At 43.1% G+C, this 25549-nt stretch overlaps 1 protein-coding gene across 1 annotated transcript in view; it reads right to left on the bottom strand.

The window, feature by feature from the left end:
* Positions 1 to 16021: 16021 nt before the first annotated feature.
* The window catches only part of atp13a3 (ATPase 13A3), an 83995-nt gene continuing 74467 nt past the window's right edge, over positions 16022 to 25549 (bottom strand). The window contains exons 26-28 of the mRNA XM_063047284.1: positions 24675 to 24849; positions 19039 to 19247; positions 16022 to 16443 (exon numbers count right to left, since the gene is read on the bottom strand). Of these exons, the coding sequence (XP_062903354.1) occupies positions 16022 to 16443; positions 19039 to 19247; positions 24675 to 24849 (806 nt within the window). The remainder of the gene's footprint in view (positions 16444 to 19038; positions 19248 to 24674; positions 24850 to 25549) is intronic.

Genomic DNA, 25549 nt, shown 5'->3' with positions numbered 1-25549 from the left:
ATAGACTTTACAATGGAAAAGATTAATGTATATAATTAATGGACATTTTTAATATAAAATGCTTATACTTCAAATTGTTTGGAATATATGGGTATGTCTGAGAAAAGTAGTCTAACATGTTAGAAGTTGCTAAAATAATTTGCTAAAATACTACCAATTTCTAAAATTGTCTACATTTTGCATGCTACAATTCCCAAGGAGTCATTGGACTCCACATAATTAGGCACTTGGCAAGCACCAATGAAAAGAAACTAGGTTTAAGTGGAGCAGCCATTGTATGAGTAGGTCAATGATAGAGTGAGGGGTTGAGGCTTTGGTTTATCAAGGCTTCAGTGAGCAGAGGCATAGGCTGTAGGTAGATTTTTTTTTAAAGATTTATTCTCTCTTTCTTTCTTACTGCACATTTAGAGCAAGGGGGTTGCAATACAGGATAGTGGGAAGGCAGGAAGACCGCCAGTGTCCCTGACAACTAAACCTGCAAGAAGTGCATCCAGCTGCAGTTTCTAATAGACCATGTTAAGGAGTCAGAGCAAGAACTGGATGAACTCTGGATCATTTAGCAGTCTGAAGAGTTGATTAACAGATGTACAAGGAGGTAGTTATGCACAAGTTGCAGGACACAGGCAACTGGGTGACCATCAGGAGGGAAAGGGGATAAACAGCCAGTGCAGATTACCCCTGTGGCCATTCTCCTCAACAGCAGGTATACCACTTTCTATACCGTTGGGGGCGGGGGGGGGGGAGATGACCTAATAGAGAAAAGCCATAGCGGTTGGATCTCTGACACTGAGTCTGGCTCTGTGGCTCGGAAGGGAAAACGGGAGAAGAGGCGAGCTGTAGTGATAGGGGATTCGTTGGTTAGGGAACAGAAAGGAGGTTCTGTAGACAAGAATGAGATTCATGATGGTATGTTGCCTCCCAAATGCCAGGGTCTGGGACATCTTGGATCGAGTCCTCAGCATTCGTAAGTGGGAGGGTGAGCAACCAGAGGTTCTGCAAAATGAGTTCAGGGAGTTAGGTGCTCAGTTAAAGGACAAGACCTCCGGGGTTGTGATGTCAGGACTATTTCTCATGCCACGTGCTAGTGAGGCCAGAAATAGGAAGATCATACAATTTAGCACATGCTAAGGAGATGATGTGGGAGGGAGGGCTTCAGATTTTTGGTTCATTGGGCTCTCTTCCAGGACAGGTGGGACCTGTACATAAGGGACTGTTTGCACCCTAACTGGAATAGGACTAATATTCTAGAGAGAACTTTTCTATTGCTGCATGGGGGTGAAGGGGAAAAGGTTAAACTAGAGTTACAGGGGGATGGGAACCAGAGTGTCAGAACAGATTGTGGAGTGGATGTGGAGAACGATATTGTTAAGCCCAGGGGTGCAGTGCTGCCAGAGCTCACCGAAGCACTGCTCCGGCACCTCTGTAAAAAAAAGTAAGTCAAAATAAACAAGCAGGGAATTTTACAGCGGCCGCATATTAAATAGAGGGAATTTTATGGAAGTTGGGGTTGGGGTTGGGGTTGGGGAGAGGGGGTGATGGCTGGTGGCTGGTGGGGAAAATACCACTAATAACATTAGGATATTTGATCGTTCTTGGTGAAATCCTGAAGCCGTGACTTGTTAAAATTTAGGTTTTTGTGAAATTCGTCCTCACCGACCCATTGTCCCAGCATACCCTGCTGTAGCCTCCCGCCATTTCACAGATCCTCAGTCTCTCTCCAGCACTTGTTGTTTGAGCATTGTTCCCTAAACAATACAGTATAACAACTATTTACATAGCATTTACTTTGTATTAGGTATTATAAGTAATCTAGAGATGATTTAAAGTATATGGGAGGATGTGCATAGGTTAAATGCAAATTCTACACCATTTTAGATAACGGACCTCAGCATCCGTGGATTTTGGTATCCGCGGGGGGTGGGGGAGTCTTGGAAGAAATCCCCCGCGGATACGGAGGGACGACTGTACACAAGTGTGAACATTTTTCCGCTCTTTCCAATGGGTACCATTGGATTCCAAGTAGGGGCTATATAAAGCAAGGAATGTACATTGAAACCTAAGATTAAAAGTCGAAAACAATGAAAGAAAAATTCACTGCTCACTTATCTTCGGCCTGATTTTGATGAAATATTCAAGGTAATCATGGCTGCGGTACCACAGATCAGCAGATGACACCAGGACGAGAGTTGCTTCAGACCCCCGAACACATATTACGCCTGACCCTTTGTGGAAATTATCTTGAAACTTCTCGTTGGTGGCATTTGGTAAGTAGGTAATTACTTTTAAATTGGTAAAATACATGATTACTGTCTTTTTCTTTACTTGATTGATAATTATATTTTATGATAATTAGTGAGTGCAACCATGCGATACTTTGTCATATTAAATTAAGTACAGTATAGTATGTTTTATTCTACCAGTTATACACTGAAATGTAGGGATAGGCTATAATCTTGTTAATGTCTTAACTATCAATATATTTCTGTGGAGCTCTGGAATTCATAAATTTCTTTCATCTTGGTTTAGTGCTTGACATTATAAGAGGCTTTACCTGCTCATTACATGAATGGGGCAAGGAAGTTGCCCAGTACATGAAACAAGCAGGTACACAAATTGGGTGTGATATATATATATATATATATTATAGGAAATGGCAAGCATTTTGTCAGCTCCGGCACCTAAAAAATGAGCACTGCACCCCTGGTTAAGCCTACCTATAAAATCAGGAATCAAAAGGTTGAGCATGGTGTGACTAACGTTCTAAGTTGTACACATTTCAATGCAAGGAGAATGTAGAAAAGGTGAGTGACCTTGGGGCATGGATCAGCATGTGGAATTAAGACATTATGGCCAATAGTGAGACTTGGTTGCAGAAGGAACAGGATTGGCAACTCAGTGTTCAAGGGTTCCGATGTTTCAGATGTGAGAGATCAGGAAGGATTAAAGTAGATAGGTTGGCATAACAAGTCGGGGAAAATGTTATGGCAATGCTCAGTCAGAACAGACTGAAGAAATTAACTAGTGAGGCATTATGGGTAGAAATGAAGAATAAGAAAGGTATGACTATATTAATAGGATTATTTTATAGACCATCCAACAGTCTGTGGAATTTAGAGGAGCAAATTAGTAGAGAGATTGCAGACTGTTGCTAGAAACATAAGGTTGTGATAGTAGGTGAATTTAACTTTCCACATATTGACTAGGACTACTGTACTGTAAAAGGACCAGCTGGGAAAGAGTACGTCAAACATGTTCAAGAAAGTTTCCTTCATCAGTACGTAGAAGTCCCAAATAGAGGGAGTGTGATACTAGATCTCCTATTAGGGAATGAGACAGGGCAGGTGAAAAGTTTGTGCAGGGGAACACTGCCTCTAGTGATCATAATGCCATTAGTTTCAAGGTAATTATGGAGAAGGATAGGTCTGGTCCTCAGGTTGAGATGCTAGATTGAAGAAAGGCCAATTTTGATGGTATCAGAAAGGATCTGGCAAGTGTGAATTGAAACAGGTTGTTTTCTGGCAAAGGTGTACTAGGGAACCCTTCAAAAGTGAAATTTTCAGAGCACAGTTAGTATGTTCCCTGACAGAATAAAAGGCAAGTATTACAGCTTAGGGAACCTTAATTTTCGAGAGATATTGAGGCCCTAAGAAAGAAAAGGAATGAGGTGCATATCAGGTATATGCAAGCAGGAACAAATGAGGTACTTGAGGAGTATAAAAAATGCTAGAAAACACTTAAGGAGGAAATCAGGAAGGCTAAAAGAAGGCATGAGGTTGCTCTTACAGACAAAGTGAGGAAGAGTCCAAAGGGATTCTACAGATGTTAAGGGTAAAAAGATAGCAAGGGACAAAATTGCTCCTCTGGAAGATCAGAGTGTTAATTTAAGTGTGGAGCTGAAAGAGATTGGGGAGATATTAAATGGATATTCTGTATTTGTATTTACTTAGAAGATGGATGCAGAGTCAACAGAAGAGAGGCAAAGCAGCAACAAGGTCATGGACCCAATTCAAATTACAGAGGAAGAGGTGTTTGCTAGCTTGAGAAGATTAGAGTGGATAAATCCAGAGGGTTGAATAAGGTTTTCCCTCAGACCCTGTGGGAAGCTATTGTAGAAATTGCAGGGATAGCTTCCTTAGCCAAGGATTAGATGCCAAAGGACTGGAGGATAGCTGATGTTGGTCCATCCGTTAAGAAGGCCTCTAAGAATATGCAAAGAAGTTATAGGCCAGTGAGCCTAACATCAGTTGTGGGAAAGTTATTGGAAGGTATTCTAAGGGACTGGATATATACAGTAAGTGTTTGGATACACCAGGACTGACTAGGGATAGTCAACATGGCAGTGTGTGGTAGATAATGTCTAACCAATGTGCTGGAGTTTTTCGAGGAAGTTACCAGGAAAATTGATGAAGGCAAGCTAGTGGATGCCGTCTGTTAGAGAATTTGTTGGGTTTAGCGCATTTGTGTTTAGCCGCCAGTCTTCAAATCTGAATACAAATTGTAGATTTAATTTAAAATGCAGCTCTGAACAATAGGTTCTGAAAATCCTGAATCACAGACCAGACAAAGGACAATATGGAATTGACCTTTGATATTTAGCACATAAATTATCAACTCCCACATTGGGCCAGCCAGACCTTTCAACTGAAAGGGCCCCAATATGATGCCTGCTCTATCTTGTTTTGTCGAATAAAGAAGCTGCTTCATATCTACCAATGTTTTTCTCCAGCGACTCTATTCCTGCAACAACACTGCCTATGTGGACTTTAGCGAGGCCTTTGACAAGCTCCTGCATGGAAGGTTGGTCTAGAACTCGAAGTTTCCTGGCATTTAAGATGAGGTAGTAAATTGGATAAGTTATTGGCTTCGCGGGAGAAACCAGAGAGCGGTAGTAAGTCATTGGCTCTCTGATTGCAGGCCTGTGATCTGTTGATGTGCCACAGGGACTAGTGCTGGGTCTGTTTGTTGTCTGTCATCTATATCAACAAACTGAATGATAATATGGTAAACTAGATAAGCAATTTGTGGATGACACCAAGACTGAGGGTCTGGTGGACAGCGAGGAAGACTGTGAAAGCTTGCAGTGGGATCTGGACCAGGTAGAAAAATGGGCTGAAAAGCAGCAGATAGAATTTAATGTGAGGTCTTATGGGGTGAGAGGTAGGACACTGAGGAGTGTGGTAGAACTGAGGGATCTGGGAATACAGATCCATAATTATTTGAAAGTGGTATCACAGGTAGAAAAAGTCGTAAAGAAAGCTTTTGGCACATTGGCCTTCATAAATCAAGTACAGTACAGTATTGAGTACAGTAGTTGAGATGTTATGTTGAAATTGTACAACACATCGGTGAGGCCTAATTTGGAGTTTTGATCAGCGACTGACAGGAATTATGTAAATAAGACTGAAAGAGTGCAGAGAAAATTTACAAGGATGCTGCTGGGACTTGAAGAACTGACTTATAGGGAAAGGTTGAATAAGTTTACTAAGGGGAATTTTATTTAATTCCATCTTAAATGCTTCTAATGACGTAGCCCCCATAACTATCTAGGTTAGAGAATTTCAGAAATTCACCACTCTTAGCAAACCAAAATTCCTACACACCTCTGTATTAAATGATCAGCCCCTTGCAGTGTACCTATATACTCTTGTTCAAGAAACTCATACGAGTGAAAAAATTTCAATGTCTACCCTGTGTCAGATCCTTTAGGAATTTACAGTGTATGTCTCAATAAATTCACCCTTTATTCTTCTAAACTCCGAGGAGAAACCAACATGCTAAGTTTCTCTTGATTGACATAATAACGCCAGAAATAACAGATAGTAAGTACTCTACATACCTCAATGCCCATGATAACAAAGAAGTGAGTAAGAATCATAGCTAGAATGTAAAATCTCCAGTTTCTTGGGATACAAACAAGCTGAAAAAAATGTTTTACATTACAATATTAAAACACTGAAAGGCTATCTGCAGTATTTCATTGATTAATGGTTAATTAAATCAATTTTAATTACTGAAATGTTGTGGGAATTTGATCTGCTTTTCCTATTCCAAACAATATGGTTGCAAGTTGACAGATTGGTTGCCCAAATTCACTCGGTCCTGGATAAGTGATAAATTACTGCAGTTTCTCAAAGATAAATTAAAAACCATCATCTTTAAGTCTGTCACAAACCCCAAACCCTTGTCCTGAATACCATATTAAATTGAACCAGTTTGAGTGCAATATTAACATCCCCAATTTGAGTCTTGGTTGAATTTTTAACACAATGTCTTTCTTATACTATCTGTTAATTTAATCTATTCTTTTGTCCTCTCATGACTTAACCTCTCATCATCCTCTGTAAAATTCAGAGGGTGTGAAATTCTGCTGCATGTTTTCCATTCTACATACAGTCAGCAATCACTTCTGACCTCTGTTTTCCATTCGCCATACACCTCAATGTTAAATTTACCCATTGCTGATTCTATAACCATTCCCAATGCCCTCCACTGTAATCTATAAACCTATTTAGTCCCAGCCTCACACAACTCCAATTTCTCTCCCAGAAATCACTGCCTCTCCTCTTTTAGCACACTCCTGAATGCTATTGTTTCTGAATAGACTTTTGATTACCTTAAAATACTGTATACCTTACTTTGGTTTGATATTCACTTCCTTGATCATTTTTTTTTTAAAAAAAAACCAGAAGTACAATTATGTCATTCTGAAATATTTTTGGTAGGGGATGGGAATGAGGAATCATAGGAATGTCAACAATAAGTGTAATTGTACACATCATTCATGATTAGAAAATGGCTGTACATCAACTCCCTTACACCTTCCTCACTTTGCAGTCTGTTAGTTCAGATAGATTTTATGTTGCCTTAACTCATCTTAATTTCTTTTTGCTATTAAAATTAAACAGACAGCATATGGACCAATATTTAAATATACATTTGTACGGGGTCTTTCTTTTGTTACATTTAAAATGGCGATTTTGTTATGTTAATCTGGGGAATGCGGCTTTGTTGTGTTTTAACGCTGCAGAGAGTTTGCGCTAACAGTTTGTTTTACTTTAAATGAGATAAGGTTCTGTTAGGCAATGGGTGGTTATGTATCGTTTTGTTTTCGGATGCCATGCTGTATGATATGACTGTGGACTGGGTTTTGGCGGGGAGTCGGGAGGAGAGACGAGGAGGACGGCGGACGTGCGGAGAGGCTCCGGTCGATCACTCAGGGTGGTCCCGAGCCGTGGGTCGACGGAATTCAGGTGGTCGTCTGACGTCGAATTGAGCTCCAACGGTAGCACGCGAAGAACTTGGACTTTGATAAGTGTTGGCGCCTTTTTTTCCCCATTACTTTCCTCTCTGTATCAAATGCATATTAATGTCATAGAATTAGTAATATCTATAAAGTGTATTTGTTAAAATTTACTGGGTGTGCTGGCTGATGATTCATGTTTGTGATTGATTCGGGCGGCGACTGACCCTGAGGGGAGTGTTGAAGCAGGTGCTGGGCGGGATTTCCCCTAGACATACAAGAGCCAATATAACGGAATGTTACACATTTAAAAGATTATTTAAACAGATTCCTGTGTACAAATTAATTGCACACACCAATCTGAGAGGACAAATTGTATTTAGCTTTGAACAAGGGTCCTCCTCATGTGTCAACCCACTTTTCACTTGTGCACTTGTGTATTGCAACGCAGAAGTTTTGAAAGGTTTTTGAAAGGTTTTGGAGTTTGGATGTCAGCACATCCGAATGCCTCCTCCAGTACCAAGTCCAGGGTCAGTCCCTGATCAACCTGAACTGAAGAGGCAGATACACGATATATCTGGATCCACAGCTTTATGTCAGCCATAGCTGGCTTACTTTGTGCAGCCTTACTCATGTGAATAGAATCATTGTCCTTCATTCAAAAGGTAACTGCAAATTAATTAATTTACAGCAGTTACATGTATCTGTAATTGAATCTAATTAGTTACTTTCAACAAGGTCTTGAGATCACTGGGAACTGCAGGACCTCTAAAGTGTGACAGAAGGCCGGACTGAGAGAAAGGGGGCAGTGGATGCAAGGCATGGAATAATTGATAATTATTCCACCTACAGAAGTCAAACAATGTTGATGAACAGCAGAGGGAATGAAACAGCCAGGTAATTATCCAACATTTGCTTTGCTTTCTAACGCCACTTGAATTTCGCATGTTCATCTACCAATACTTACTCCCAGTGCATTGTGGACAGCATCTTGATTACCAAAGAGAAAATACAGACATGTTCCAATCTGAGCCAAAATGATTATCGTAAATACATCTGAAATAAAGGAGAAGTGGGCACAATTATAGCTTTTATTCCCTATTTGACACATTACATTCAGCAACATTTGACTTAAAGCTTCCAGCATTGGTGAAGTCCCTAATTTATTTTTCATTGTGGACCTCCCATAAATAGCATGTAAATTGAAGTAAATTGAGGTTTGACCAGCGAGCAACCCAGATATAGGAAGTTTGAGAGAAGGGGATTTCACTCAGGTCCACTGCCTGAGTAGAAAAAGGCAGCAGTGGATCACAGCAGCATAATTGGAGCTCTGACCAGCGACCAATTCATGTTTGGGATTGACTAAAGGAAGGCAGGGGCAAGAGAAGCAACAGTCGTCTGAGTGGACAGGGTCAGAGTGGTGATCTTGAGGCTTTAGCTTCTTGAGGCTTCAGTCAAAGAAAGTAAAGAAAAGAAAAGCTCCATATTAAGTTTTTTTCCCCCCTTCCCTTCCTTACATCTGCCCAGCTAGGATAGTAGAGATGCCAGGCAGGATAGTTGAATGCTTCTCTTGCGGGATGTGGGAAGGCAGGAGACCTCTGGTGTCCCTGACAACTACAACTGCAAGAAGTCCATCTAGCTACAGCTTCTAACAAGGAGTTTGAACTGAAACTTGATGAACTCCGGATCACTTGGGAGGCTGAAGGGGTAATAGATAAGACAGATAGACAGGTAGTTACACTCAAGGTGCAGTCCTAGGGATTTAGAGGAACACATTTGTAAAGAGATTGCATGCTGTTGCAAGAAACACAAGGTTGTTATTGTAGGTGATTTTAACTTTCCACATATTGACTGGGAATCCCATATTATAAAAAGATTAAATGGGATAGAATTTGTCAAACGTGTTAAGGAAAGTTTCCTTTGTCAGTACGTAGAAGACACAATGAAAGAGCATGTGATGCTGGATCTGGTACATAGAACATAGAATAGTACAGCACAGTACAGGCCCTTCAGCCCACATTGTTGTGCCAACCCTCAAACCCTGCCTAACATATAAGCCCCCACCTTAAATTCTTCCATATCCCTGTCTAGTAGTCTCTTAAATTTCACTGGTGTATCTACCTCCACCAACCACGCACCAACCACTCTGAGTAAAAAACCTTCCTCTAATATTCCCCTTGAACTTCCCACCCCTTACCTTAAAGCCATGTCCCCTTTTATTGAGCAGTGGTGCCCTGGGGAATAGGCGCTGGCTATCCACTCTATCTATTCCTCTTATTATCTTGTACACCTCTATCATGTCTCCTCTCATCCTCCTTCTCTCCAAAGAGTAAAGCCCTAGCTCCCTTATTCTCTGATCATAATGCATACTCTCTAAACCAGGCAGCATCCTGGTAAATCTCCTCTGTACCCTTTCCAATGCTTCTTCGTCCTTCCTATAGTGAGGTGACCAGAACTGGACACGATACTCCAAGTGTGGCCTAACCAGAGTTTTATGGAGCTGCATCATTACCTCGCAACTCTTAAACTCTATCCCTCGACTTATGAAAGCTAACACCTCATAAGCTTTCTTAAATACCCTATCTGCCTGTGAGGCAAATTTCAGGGATCTCTGGACATGTACCCCCAGATCCCTCTGCTCCTCCACACTACCAAGTATCCTGTCATTTACTTTGTACTCTGCCTTGGAGTTTGTTCTTCCAAAGTGTACCACCTCACACTTCTCCAGGTTGAACTCCATCTGCCACTTCTCAGCCCACTTCTGCAACCTATCAATGTCTCTCTGCAAACTTCGACAATCCTCTACACTAACTACAACACCACCAACCTTTGTATCATCTGGAAACTTGCCATCCCACTCTTCTACCCCCACATCCAGGTTGTTAATAAAAATCACAAAAAGTAGAGGTCCCAGAACCAATCCTTGTGGGACACCACTAGTCACAACCCTCCAATCCAAATGTACTCCCTCCACCACGACCCTCTGCCTTCTGCAGACAAGCCAATTCTGAATCCACCTGGCCAAACTTCCCTGGATCCCATGCCTTCTGACTTTCTGAATAAGCCTACCATGTGGAATCTTGTCAAATGCCTTACTAAAATCCATATAGATCACATCCACTGCACTACCCTCATCTATATGCCTGGTCACCTCCTCAAAGAACTCTATCAGGCTTGTTAGACACGATCTGTCCTTCACAAAGCCATGCTGACTGTCCCTGATCAGACGATGATTCTCTAAATGCCCATAGATCCTATCTCTAAGAATCTTTTCCAACAGCTTTCCCACCACAGACGTTAAGGCTCACTGGTCTATAATTACCCAGACTATCCCTACTACCTTTTTTGAACAAGGGGACAACATTCGCCTCCCTCCAATCCTCCAGCACCATTCACGTAGGCAACGAGAACATAAGGATCCTAGCCAGAGGCTCAGCATTCTCTTCCCTCGCCTCGTGGAGCAGCCTGGGGAATATTCCGTCAGGCCCCGGGGACTAATCTGTCCTAATGTATTTTAATAACTCCAACACCTGGTAGTAGGAAATGAGATAGAGCAGGTGACAGAAGTTTATGCAGGGAAAAAACTTCGCAAGCAATGGCCACAATATCGTTCACTTCAAAGTAAATATGCAAAAAGATATGTCTGATCTAAACTGGAGCAAGGTCAATTTTGATGGTATCAGAAATGATCTGGCAAGTGTGGATTGGGACAGACTATTTTCTGGCAAAGATGTACTTGGAAAGTGGGAGGCCAAATGAGAAATGCAAGAGAACACTTAAAGAAATTAAGAAGGACAAAAGAAAGCATGAAGTTGCTCTAGCTGACAAGGTAAAGGAAAATCCTCAGGGATTCTTCAGATATGTTAAAGACACAGGGCAAAATTGGTCCTCTGAAAGACCACAATGGTAACAATGTGTGGAGCCAAAACACATGGGGAGATCCTAAATGCATCCTTTGCATCATATTTACTTGGGAGACAGATACAGAGCTCATAGACGTGATGCAAAGTGGTATCAACTTCATAAAGCATGTACAGATTACAGAGGAGGTTTTGTTTGCTAACCTGAGGCAAATCAAGGTGGATAAATCCCCACGGCCTGACAAAGTGTTCCCTTGGACCCTACAGGTGGCACACACTAAAATTGCTGGGGCCCCAGCAGAGGTATTTAAAACATACTTTGTGACAGCAGAGGTACCAGAGGATTGGAGGATAGCCAATGTTGTTCTGTTGTTTAAAGAAGTCTCTAAACATAAACAGGAAATTATAGGCCAGTGAGTCTGACATCAGTTGTGGGAAAGTTATTAGAGTGTATTCTAAGGGACTGGATATATAAGCATTTGGATAGAGGTGGACTGATTAAGGATAGTCAACATGGCTTTGTGCATGGTAGGCCATGTTGAACCCATCCCATATAGAGTTTTTCGAGGAAGTTACCAGGAATTAGATGAAGGCAAGGCAGTGGCAGTGGATTATCTATATGGACTTTGGTAAGGCACTTGACAAGGTTCCACATGGGAGGCTGGCAAGATGGTTCCATTGCTCGGCATTCAGAATGAGGTAGCAAATTGGATTGGACATTGGCTTTGTGGGAGAAGCCCAAAAATGTTAGCAGAGGGTTGCCTCTCTGACTGGAAGCCTGTGACTAGTGGTGTGTCACAGGGATCAGTGCTAGATTCTTTGTAATTTGTCATCTATACCAATGATCTAGATGATAATGGAGGTTAACTGGATCAGCAAATTTGTGGCTGACACCAAGGTTGGGGGTGTAGTGGATGGTGAGGAAGGCTATCATGGCTCGCAGAGGGATCTGCATAGGCTCGAAAAATGGGATGAAAAATGACAGATGGAATTTAATGCAGACAGTGTGAGGTTTTGCACTTTGGTAAGTCATACACAATAAATGGTAGAGCACTGAGGAGTGTGGTAGAACAAAGGGATCTGGGAATACAGGTACATAATTCATTGAAAGTGGTGTCATAGGTAGATAGGGTTGTAAAGAAAACTTTTGGCACATTCGCCTTCATAAATCAAAGTATTGAGTACAGGAGATGGGATGTTATGTTGAAGTTGTGTAAGACATTGGTGAGGTCTAATTTAGAGTGTTATGCACAGTTTTGGTCACCTACCTAAAGGAAAGATATAAACAGGTTTAAAGAATGCAGAGAAAATTTACAAGGATTTTGCTGGGTCTGGAGGACATGACTTATAAGGAAAGATTGAATAGATTAGGACTGTATTCTTTAGAACTTAGAGGATTGAGAGGAGATCTGATAGAGGTATACAAAATAAGTAGAGTAAATGCAAGCAGCCTTTTTCCACTGAGGTTGGGTGGGACTACAACCAGAGGTCATGGCTTAAGGATGAAAGGTGAGAAGTTTAAGGGGAACACTTGGAGAAATTTCTTCACTAGGGGGTTGTGAGAGTGTCGATTGAGCTGCTGGTACAAGTGGTGCATGTGAACTTGATTTCAACATTTAAGAGAAGTTTCTATTGGTATATGGATATTAGGGATATGGGGGGGCTATGGTCCCAGTACAGGTTGATGGGAGTAAGCAGCTTAAATGGTTTTGGCATGGACTAGATGAGCCAAAGGACCTGTTTCTGTGCTTTACTTCTCTATGACTCCAAGAGAAATTTCCATATAGTTGAGAAATGGGAGATCCTTGCTCCAGCAATCTAATTTTAAATTTTCTGACAAAATTGTTCCAAATAAGGGCAAACAGAGAAAAAAAATAGTACAGGCCCTTCGGTAGACAAAGTTGTGCCGACCTTTTAAACTACTCTAAGATCAATCTAACCTTTCCCTCCCTCGTAGCCCTCCATTTCTCTTTCATCCATGTGCCTATCTCAGAGTTTCTTAAAAGTCCCCAATGTGTCTGCCTCTACCACCATTCCTGCGAGTGCATTCCACACACTCACCACTCCGTGTAAAAAAAAAAAATCTCTGATATTCCCCCAGTACTTTCCTCCCATCACCTAAAAATCATGCCCCCTCTTATTAGCCATTTCCACCCTTGAAAAATGTCTCTGGCTATCCAGTGAATCTATGCCTCTTATTATCTTGTACACCTCCATCGAGTTGCCTCTCATCCTCCTTCACCCCAAAGAGCAAAGTCCTAGCTCAACCTGTCGTCATAAGAGTTGCTCTCAAATTCAGGCAGCATCTTGGTAAATTTCTTCTGCACCATTCTAAAGTTTCCATATACTTCCTGTAATAAGTTGACCCAAGCTGAATACAATACCCCTAAGTGCCACCTAACCAGAGCCCTATGAAGCTGAAGCACCTGAGCAGTACAGTGCCTTGATAAGGTATTCAGCCCCCAAACCTTTGTTCACTTAGATGAGAATTACAACCAAGGATTTTGCTCAATTTAATTGAGCATTCTTATTTGGGAGTCACATGCTCCTTTTTCTCCCCGCACAGTAGAGCCCAAAAGACAGGGAAAATTGTAAAGCATGAAAAGCTAAAAATTCAAGAACTGAAATGTCAGCAGTTCAACATATTCATCCCCCTTTGCTCAGTACTTAGTTGCAGCTATCACAGCCAATGGGTATTTTTGGATAAATCTCTATTGCACAACTTGATGGAGCAAGAGTTGTCCATTCCTCTTTGCAAAATTGCTCAAGGTGTGTCAAGCTGGTTGGGGAGCAGCAGTGGACAGCAATCCTGAGGCCTTGCCAGAGATGTTTGATCAGTTTAAGGTCAGGACTCTAACTGGGCCTCTCTAGGACATCAATTTTCTTCATTAGACGTCGCTCCATGGTTGCTCCAGCGGTGTACTTTGTGTCATTGCCCTGCTAAAAGACAAACTTCCTCTCCAGTTTAAGCTTTCTGGGAGAGGCTAGCATGTTTTTACCCAGGATCGCTCTGTATTTAGCAGCATTCATCTTCCCATTAACCCTGACCAGATTTGCAGTCCCTGCTGCTGAAAAGCATCCCTTAGTATGCTGCTACCTCCACTATACAGTAGGGATGGAGTTACTTGGCTGATGCGCAATATTAGAGTTACGGCACATGTACTGCTGAGTGTTGAGTCTGTCCAAAAAGCTCCACTTTAGTTTCATCTGACCACAAGACTTCATGAGCAAGGATATTGTGGCGAACATTTGGTCCATGGTGATAGACGAGGAGAGCTCGTTTATCTCAACTGTTGGTTTTATTTTGGCAAATGCAATAACAGAGTGCCATCGCTCGGTGAGAACCAACCCGGTCACACAGAGACAGAGAAAGTGATTATTACACACACTGGTTACAGTCAGGGTGGTCCACAAACTGGCAACTGAATAGCCTAAGATAAAATGGAACAATAAATGAACTGGAACATCCCACGAATGCATTTTATCCCAAGGACAATAAGTACCGCTGGCTGCCAGGAATGAGGAATACTGGGGTGAGCTGTTGACCACACCACACTGCCCCCACCTGAGGGGTCAGCCATCCCCAGCAACCCCGGAGTCCACAACAAACAGCCTGGGGGTGTCTGGACACCTCCCCTCCCTCCCCCCACCCCCCCCCAGGGGAGGTAGTGTTTGGTGAGTCAAGAGGCAAGGCACCAGTATCGTCACTTCGTTCCTTCAGCCTTTCTGGGTTGGTGGTGGCCAAGGGCCGATACAGTGCCAGTTGGTCTCGGTGCAGCACAACTGCATTCCAGCGCTCAGCCAACCACACCTGATATACCACATTGGAGATGCGGCTGAGCACCTGTCCCGGCCCTTTCCAGTGTCTTCCCAGCTTCAGCGACAGTCCCTTCTTCTGGGATGGGCAGTAGCCCATAATCGGTGCCCCCTCCCGTCCCCCCATAAAGTCCTGTCCCCTGGCTGCAGGCATCAAAAGCCCATTTTTTGCTGCCGCTGGCTGTGCTTTGGTATCATGAACAGCCTGCAGGTGCCCCCTGAAGTGCTGCAGGTACTCCAAGCTGGCCTCTCCAGGAATCGCTGGCTCGGGGAGATGCGGGGGGGGGGGGGGAGGAGAGGAGAGGGAGGAATTATTAGATCTACCGGCATGCGTAGTTTCTGCCCAAACACGAGCTCAGCTGGCGTACACCTGGTGCTCTCCGGTATGCCCAGGATACTAGGGGTTGGTGGTGATCCCAAGTGTTCTGGTGTGGGCTAATTATGATGGTGAGCAGAGTAGCCAGGGTACGGTTAAAGTGCTCCACCACCCCACCACTTTGCAGGTGAAGGGGTGTGGTCCATGCTTTAGTGATTTCCAGCCGCCTGCGGACTTCACCAAACACCTGCGCCTCAAAGTTCCAACCCTGGTCACTGTGGAGTTCCTCAGGGGTGCCAAGATGGCAGAACTCCTCCACGAGTCTCTCAGCAGTGGTGGTGGCGCTTCATGAAGTAATCCACGGCCACGAGAACATAGCGGTTCCCAGCGTCAGTGCAGGGGAAGGGGCCCAGGGCGTTCACCCCTACATGCTCCATTGGAGCCCCCACTGCGTACTGCTGCGTTGGTGAGACGTGCAAGCATTGCAACAGTGCGTGAACAGCTCCACATCCTACCTTCACCCAGGCCGATAGAACCATTCGCATAGCTTGACCACTGTCTCTGCAGCCCCTAAGTGGCCAGCCCCCCATCAGCCCATGCACCGACCGCAGCACCATGGAGTGGAGCACCCTGGGGACCACCAGCTGCAGGAGATGTCTGTCGCCGTCGGGAAAGTGCCACGGCCAGAACAGCAACCCGTCATGTACCTCCATCATGCCCCACTCACCCCTGCCAGCACGGGATCACTCTCCTGCTCGCTGCACAGCTGCTGGTCAATGGTGGGGACGTCTACCTCGCCACCTGAAGCGCTGCCGCTTGCCCCTGGTTCCGCTGTGCTGTGTTGGGCCGTTGTGGGGTGTGCTGCCCTGTGGCAGGCCGCTGTGAGACAGGGGGTGGTTGTTGCCGCACCCGCCTGCTCCACTTCCTGGAGCTGCTCTGCCGGAGAGCCATGGCTACCGAGATACAGCTTTGCCCCCGACGCATCCACACAGGCCCCTCGCCCCCCCCTTGAGGGACAGCAGATCCAGGCCAGTGAGGCAGGAGACCCAGATGGTCAGCTAGCCACACCTCGTGCTCCACTGTGTTTCTCCCCACTGCGATGCACAACCTCCTCTTCCCTCTCATCACCGCACAGTCACTGGTGACCATAGCCAGCTGGACTGCTGTTGTTGTCCACCCAGGCGGGGACGGCTGGTCCGTGTTGGAGGACACTGGGATGGATGATAGTGATGGTTGACCCCGTGTCCAAAAACACACAGCATCTGATGCCCTCCATCACGCAGTCCATCTATAAGCCTTGCTCTTCGCCCAAATGACCCTCCCGGAGAGGTGACAACAAAGGTATTCTGCTGGAGGTCTTGGGTGACATTTCCCCATGGCTGCACTGGCCATGTGGTGTGGCAGTCCTGGGCCTGAGGGCCTGCTTCACCGCACTGGTAGCAGAAATTGCTCTGTGGCATATGGCGGGGTCGGCACAGCGCTGGTCGGATCTGTCTCATAAGATCCTCCTTGTCAGTTTCCTCCTCCACCTCTGTTACACAAGCCTGGGCTCACGGTTTGTGGGGTGATGCTGGAACACCTGGGGGGAGGGGGGTGGTGGAGGGCCAAAATTGCCTCTGTCCTCTCTGCCTCTGCCAGTACCTTGGCCAGCGATGATGGAAATGTCAGGTGAATGCGCTGGCGAAGGCACTCTGGTGTCAGTGACTTTACAAAGATATGGAGGCCAAGCTCTTCCTGGGCTGCAGGAGGGACCTGGGGGTAGCCATGTGAGGCACAGTGGTGGAGATCTGCCGCGAGCATCCTTAGGCTTTCTCTCCCATGGCACCGTCTGCTGAACAGGTCTTTCCACATTGCTTCCTCCAGTGACCTCTGCCTGAAACACCACTCCAGCGACATTACGAGGGCCCTGTAGTCACGCTGCTCAGCCAGTGTTAGGCCGAGGAGGGCCCACAGGGCATCTGCCCCCAGCGGCAGGGCAAGGTTCTCAGTGGGACTTCATCCACCTGTTGTGCCGTGCAGCGTTAGACTTGCACCAGGTAAGTCTCCAGGTGGCTGGTACCATTGTACCTCCCCGAATATCACAAAAACCAGGGAGCTAGTTGTGGACTACAGGAGGAATGGAGACAGGCTAGCCCTTATTGACAACAATAGATCTGGGGTTGAAAAAGTGAACAGCTTTACGTTCCTCAGCATAAACATCAGCAAGGATCTCACGTGGTCTGTACATACCAGCTGTGTGGCGAAAAAGGCACAACAGCACCTCTTTCACCTCAGGTGGTTGAAGAAGGTTAGTATGGGCCCCAAAATCCTAAGAACTTTCTACAGGGCACAATTGAGAGCGTCCTGACTGGCTGCATCACTGCCTGGTATGGGAACTGTACCTCCTTCAATCACAGGTTTCTGCAGAGAGTGGTACGGACAGCCCAGCGCATCTGTAGATGTGAACTTCCCACTATTCAGGACATTTACAAGGACAGGTGTGTAAAGAGGGCCCAAAGGATCATTGGGGACCCAAGTCACCCCAACCACAAACTGTTCCAGCTGCAACTCCAGGACTGCAGCATAAAAGTCAGGACCAACAGGCTCCGGGACAGCTTCTTCCACCAGGCCATCAGACTGATTAATTCATGCCGATACAAGTATATTTCTATGTTATATTGACTATGCTGTTGTACAAACTATTTATTATAAATTACTACAAATTGCACACTTAGAAGAGATGTAAGGATTTTTACTCCTCATGTATATGAAGGATGTAAGAAATAGTCAATTCAATTCAATCTGGGGAGCTTCAGGATGGTCTTTGTGCCGTTAATTGCTGGGGCCCATTAGTCCTCCTCCATGGTGACAGATGAGAAGAGCTCGTCTATCTCAATTATCAGTTTCACTTTGACAAGCACAATAACATTGTTTGGTGAGAACCAACTCAATCATGTATAGATGGGGGAGGTGATTATTACATACCCCAGTGACCCACAAACACACAAGTGAATAAATAAATAACCCAAGCTAAAATGTAACAATAAACAAACTGGAACATCCTACCATAATCGCACAAACACATTTTAACACAAGAACAGTAAGTAGAACTGGCTGTCAGGAATGCTGGAGCGAACTGTTGAGCATTCTACCTTCCACTCCCCCCACCCCCCCCACCACCACCACCACCCCGGAGCATCACAAGATGCTTTTTTGTTTTAAGCAGTACAAAAGACTTCTGGCTGTAATAGCTATGAGAGGTGGTTCAACAAAGTACTGAGCAAAGTGGGGATGAACACTTTGGAACTGCTGACATTTCAGTTTTTAAGTACTTAGTTGTTCCATGGTTTAGGGCTCCACTGTGAAAAAGGAGCACGTGATTCACAAATAAGTACTCTCAGTTAAATTGATCAAAATCCCTGGTTGTAATACTCATTTTTGTGGCATCATAAAATTGAGATGATTTCTTTCTTCACAGGCAATCCTAACTCTGAAACTTCTCACAGTTTTTCAGTTGAATTTGTACAAAGTGGCTAGACTGAACATCTGCTAATTTCACACTTCCTAATTGAACCCTATTGAACAATTCATCTGTGGTGGCATAAGATTGTCCAGAAAGAGCTGAATTTGACATTTCACAAATGGAACTCAAAAGAAAATAAACTGTCACACAAGAGGCTAATGAAAATCTATAATCTGGATTTCACCGAAAATGCACAAGTTATCATTAGCTTCTATTGGAAATAAGCTCAAATCACTTATTAAATCTTGCAGTCATGTTTAACTGAAAATAATTACGCAGTTAATGAAAGAAGAATGCTTCTTACAGTTGGTGTAGATTGGTTTTCGGTAAGGCTTTCCTTTGCAGTATACAATTGCAGTTGATATACAGCTGAAAATAGATAGAAGGTACACAGTTGTATTCTCATAACTCTTGTAGTCATCTTCATTTGATTCCTGGGAGATGGAAGCAGTGCCCATGGTGTTATTATTTGCAGATACATCACTGCTAGTTAGGTTTTTTGGATTACAAGCTCTGCAAAAAAAAGAAAAAATCTTTAGTATGTGTCGTAGCATTTTTGGCACATGTAGAAACAGCCCTCTGCATTGCCCACCTCCCTTTTAACTTTTTGAAGGAGGCAGGAAAAGTATTAAGACCAGACTTAATTTATCTTGATGCGCTTGAATAAAAAATGGAAGATCCGATGTGCTATTTTGGTACGCTGCATGTTCAGCCATGCAATCTGAGTGACATTTGTATCAGAACAACTGGCTCCATTATTCTCAAAGTCAGATCCTCAGAAAGAAATTCAGGCAAGGTGCAAAATTGACCGCCAACTCATTATTGCACATTTTTTTTTGCAAGAGGGATAAAGTTAGTCATCTCCAATTATACTAATGGTGCAAATATTAATAGAAAGTAGCATTGCAGCCAGCATAAACAAACACTTAGAAGTCAAGTGTTGTAAGGTATAACTAGTAAAGGATAAGAAAGAGCGATAATGTTTCTCAAATCTAAACTAGTTGTTTTTAAAAAAAATGTTTCTGAAATGAAGAAATAAAAAGTCTGAACAGACAAAATATACTTGTAATTCCAAAATGCTTTTGATAAATTCCCCGATGATGCAAGAAAACAAGAGTTAGTGCAAGAGTTGATGTGGATAGATTGTTAAAATCAATTAACTGCTAAAATTGAGAAATTTGATGGATTATTCCCAATAGTGAAAGAAGTCATCTTCTGTCTTAGGGAATCCTCTGAGAAAGAGAATGAATTGCAGCCAATCCAGTTCTGTGGGTGCTGAGGTGAATGATGATGCCAATGTGGTACCCTCCAAATTTGTTACTGGTGGGGCAGGAACTGCTTGGCATGGTGGGAAGGTGCTGGTCTTCCGGACCCTTTCTTTCTTTTTAAATCTTTTTATTGAGTAAGTATACAAAAAAGGTAAGCCATATAAACATTAATACAATGTTAAAGTACAATAAAATTCCAAAAGATAACAATACCAAAAAGAAAATACTACAAACAATGTAATTTAAGCATAAGAAACCAAGATAACATAATAGTATACTAGATTTTATATATATCAATGGAAAAAAAAAGAAAAAAGAAAAAAAAACCCCCCAAAAAAAAACCCACCGTGCAACTACCTAAAAGCAAAGGGTAAATATTATAAAATCGTTCTACGGGCTGAAGGGGAAAGATTACTAGAAATTTTAGGTAGTCCAAAGATAGCAGTAATAGGGTGAGGAGAGATATCTATATTTAATACCTTAGAAATAATATTGAAAATATCTCTCCAAAAAGTTTCCAAAGTAGGGCAAGACCAAAACATATGAGTTAAAGAGGCTATCTGCCCCGAACATCTATCACAGAAAGGATTAATATGCGAGTAAAAACGCGCTAACTTATCTTTGGACATATGTGCTCTATGAACCACTTTAAATTGAATTAGGGAATGTTTAGCACAAATAGAGGAAGTATTAACTAATTAATCTTAGACCCTTAATCTGAGCTTCCGTGTGCTCCCAAACATAGATTTAAGTTTCTCCGTGTCATGCTCAAGTTGAAAGTCCCTTTTTCAGAACCTTTCTTTTTATTATATTTTTGACTGATAATGCCAAATTACACTATGCACACATGATAAATGTATGTAAGTAAGAATTTAGCTAACCACAATAATATATTTATAAAGTTGAATTGGAAAATGACCGCTGATGCTCTTTTATGCCAAAGACAAATTTCACCCTCACTGATTAGTCTGGATTTATTTAGGCAAATCTTATTAATGAAAGGAGGAACTGATCAATTCCAAATTGTCATAAATTATACCATAGAGACAAATACTTAATTTCATCTGAAAATATTGGAAAGTTTCACTAATCTGACTTCTTTTTAGTTTCCACATAGTCGATTAAACATTTTCCAACAAAAATAAATAAGATTTTAAAATATCAAGATTAGTGAACACTAAAACATTAAGAAGAGCTGTTAAATCCATGTTGCATTTTCAACATTACAACCTTCTAACACATCTATCATTAAAACCCTTGGTATTCAAATTCATGCAAATCGTTACTCCTCATTTTTAAATGGAAGCTGGACTACATGGAGAACTGCAAATGATTTTGATTTCCACAACAGAGAAGGCATTTTGAGGCACTGGATCATGTGCAATAGAATGTTTATCCCAATTTCCAAGACATTTATGCCCCTCGATATATAAGTACTATTTGCACAATCCTCAATGTAACTGAACTGATATTGAACCTGGGTATCTAACTGATGTATGAGATCATGAAAAGGCAACGTAACTTCATTGGACATGTGAATAGGAAAGATGAGTTAGAATGCACGGTAATCATGGGAAAGATTGAAGGGAAGAAAGCAAAAGGAAGGCAAAGACAAATGATGATGGAGACCGCAGCCAGAGAACTGGAAATGAATACCAAACAACTGATCCACTTGACCCGAAACAGGAGTGTGTTGGCCATGGCAGTCAAAGCTCAAACTGGACATGGCACCTGATGATGATGATGATCTAACTGAAGAAATCACAATGTTATAGATCAGGGTGATACACAGACAACATAACTATAGCAGATCTCCCTTTCTGGAGGTCATTAGTAATTGAATCTGGTAGATCCACGTTCATCATTGCTAAATAAACTGCTTAATTCAAGATTTACTTAACTACTTGAATAACTTCACTGATTACCACATTGGAATTCAGATTAATAGTCCAATTTACTGAATACTATTTCAGTTACTTAATCACCTACAACTACATCCAGAAAAACACCGAGGGAGTGAACAGACAGAATATTGTTAAAACAATAAAAATGTTTAATGGGGCAAATGTAAATACATTATTCCTGTTCTGAGTGAGACAAGAGAAAAGACAAAGATAGATAAGACAGAGGCAGGAAAGTTGTTTCCACTGGTAGGTGAAACTCGAACTAGGGGACATAGCCTCAGAATTCGGGGGAGTAGATTTAGGACGGAGTCAAGGAGGAACTGTTTTTCCCAAAGAGTGGTGAATCTGTGGAATCCTCTGCCCAACGAAGCTGTGGAGGCTACCTCAGTAAATATACTTAAGGCAAGGTTGGATAGATTTTTGCATAATAGAGGAATTGAGGTTTATAGGGAAAAGGCAGGTAGGTGGAGGCAGGTCCATGGTTAGATTAGCCATTCTCTTATTGAATGGTGGTGCAGGCTCCTGCTTCTATTTCTTATGTTTTTACAAGAGCCATAAATATATGAAAATCATTATTAAATTCAGGAGAAATTTTACTGGGAGAATTGTTGTAGAACTTGTAAATCACAAGGAGTTACTTAGGTACACTTAAGAGGAAGCTGGATAAGCATGTGGTGAGATAAGAATAAAAGAATACGTTGATCAGGTTAGATGATGGAGAGTGGAATGAGGTATGTGTGAAATATTGGGCTGTGTCCAGTTTTTCTACTGCAGACAGTGGGGAATAGTTGTTAATACTATGGACCTTAGAGCTTTGACCAGTGGCCAATCCGGATATCGGAAGTTTGGACAGGAGGGCACTTCAATCAGGTCCGCTGCCCAAGGATAAAAGGCAGGAGCGGTTCGCAACAGTGCAGTAAAACTTTGACCAGTGGCCAAGCAGTGTTTGGGATTGATTCGTAAGAGCAAATTAAAAGAAGGCAGGGGCAAACGCAATGGCCATCGCTGCATCGGTCATCTTCAGAGTGGACATAGTCAGGGTGGTGATCATAAGGCTTTAGCTCTTCGAGGCTTCATTCAGAGAGCAAAGGAAAGAAAAGCAAAGTTCAAGTTTTTTCCTTCTCGTCTTCATATCTGCTCAGCTAGGTAGAGATGACAGGCAGAATAGCGAAATGCTCCTCTTGCAGGATGTGGGAAGGCAGAGAGACCTCCAGTATCCCTGACCACTACAACTGCGAGAAGTGCATCCAACTGCAGCTCTAACAAACTGCATTACAGAGCCGGAGCTGGAACTGGATGAACTCCGAATCATTTGAGAGGTTGAGGGGGTGATGGATAGGACATATAGAGAGGTAGATACACCCTTGGTGAAGTACACAGGAAACTCTGTAACAGTCAGGAAGGTGAAAGGGGTTAAGGAGCCACTACAGAGTATCCCCGTGGACACCCCCCTCAACAACACTTTGAATACTGTCCGGCGGGGGGGGTAATGACCTAACAGAGGAAAGTCACAGTGGTCAGGTCTCTGGCACTGTCTGCCTCTGTGACTCAGAAGGGAAGGGGGAAGAGGAGGCAGGCGGTAGTGTTAGGGGATTCCTTAGTTAGGGGAAATCGACAGGAGGTTCTGTGGGCGAAAACGAGATTCCCAGATGGCATGTTGCCTCCCAGGTGCCAGGGTCCAGGATATCTTGGATTGAGTCCTCAGCATTCTTAACTGGACGGGTGAACAGCCAGAAGTCATGGTCCTTTTAGTTACCAATGACATGGGCAAGATGAGTGATGAGGTTCTGCAGAGGGAGTTCAGGAAGTTAGATGCAAAGTTAAAGGGCAGGACCTCCGGGGTGGTGACCCCAGGATTGCTACCTGTACTACGTGTTAGTGAGGCCAGAACTAATTAGATTATATAGTTTAATACATGGCCAAGGAGTTGGTGTAGGAGGAAGAGCATAAGATTTTTAGATCATTGGGCTCTCTTTCAGGGAGGGTGGGGCCTGTACAGAAGGGATGGTTTGCACTTGAACCACAAGGGGACTAATATCCTAGTGGGAATGTTAGTTAATGCTCCACAGTGGGGTTTAAATTAGAGTTGTGGGGGATAGGAACCAGAGTGCCTGAACAGTTAGTGGAGAGGTTGTGGAGGAAAATGTTCACCGCAGACAAAGTTAGGAATCAAAATGTTGAGCATGGTGCAGCAAAATCAAGAAGGATTAATACAGGACTGAAGGTGTTGTATCTGAATGCTCGCAGTAACCGGAATAAGGTAGATGAGAAAAGGGTTCAGAGGATGTTCATGAAAATGATTCCAGGATTAAGTGGCTTGTTCTATGAAGAGCCTCTGATGGCCTGGGGCCTGTATTCACTTGTATTCAGAAAAACGAGGGGTGATCTCATTGAAACCTATTGTATGGTGAATGGCCTTGATAGAGTGAATGTGGAGAGGATGTTTCCTGTGGTAAGAGAGTCTAAGATCAGAGGGAACAGCCTCAGAATAGGAGGAGCATCCTTTAGAATGGAGATGAGGAGGAATTTCTTTAGCCAGGGTGTGGTGAATGTGTGGAATTCTTTGCCACAGGCAATTGTGGAGGCCAAGTCTTTATGTATATTTAAGGCAGAGCTTGATAGATTCTTGACTGGTCAGGGCATGAAGGTATATGGAAAGAAGGCAGGAGATTTTAGGCTGAGAGTAAAATTGGATCAGCCATGTTGAAATAATGGAACAGACTGAATGGCCAAAGGCCTAATTCTGCTCCTATACCTTATGGTCTTACCTGTAAATATCTGTGGGTGAGTACCAAGACTGTTGTTGAACCATCATGAATCCAAACACATGTACAGCAAGGCTGAAAATGACATTCAGAATAACAGACAGCAGCAAAGGTGGTGAAATAAGCTGACTGGGTGGCTGATGTGGGTCCAGCTTTGGATATACATGATTAAGGCTCACTGAAATACAATAAAAATTGAGTTGGTATGCCATGCTTTGCAACTTTGCCATATTCTCTTAGGCCATTCGGCTGAATGATTCTGTGCCAAGTCTCCCAGAATTCCCACCCGTCTCACTGTCCATTTATTCCCTATAATATCCTCTTCCTCATATGTCATCAACCTCACCCTGATTCTTCTGCTACCCAATTACATGGGGAGGGGGGTGTGTGGTGCAGCCATTTCCAGCAAACCCACCAGTCAATATATCCTTGGATGTGTATTGAAACTGGAGACCCAAGTGAAATCCTATGCCATTATAGCAAGAATGTTTAAATGCCACTCAGGCAGCACCTGAGGTTAGTATATTGCACCTGGGTCACTGGAGTTCCGAGTAGAAGCCCTGCCTATAGGGTAATGTACTGCTCAAAGCTACCGTATATGGTCACAGTAGAAATGGGGAATCTCTAAATCCTCCAAAGATGGAATTTGTCCCTTTGTGTTTCCTCATGCTCTATTAACCCTTTGCACCTGCTACTTTGAGCACTGGATGAACTCCCATTTTCCAGTATTTTTAAACAGCCAAATAGACACTTCAAATTTGAGTTTTGAAACCCATGCTGTCTTTTTAGAATGAAGTGATTTCTGGCAAAGGGACAACAATCTGAAATCTTCATGATTTTTCTTTCACAGGTGTTGCCAGCATCTGTTGTTTCTTTCA

Source organism: Mobula hypostoma, chromosome 4, assembly GCF_963921235.1.
Source record: "Mobula hypostoma chromosome 4, sMobHyp1.1, whole genome shotgun sequence".
In the NCBI taxonomy this organism is placed as follows: domain Eukaryota; kingdom Metazoa; phylum Chordata; class Chondrichthyes; order Myliobatiformes; family Myliobatidae; genus Mobula; species Mobula hypostoma.
The sequence above is the reverse complement of the archived record's forward strand: the minus strand, read 5'-3'. Positions and strand labels throughout refer to the sequence as shown.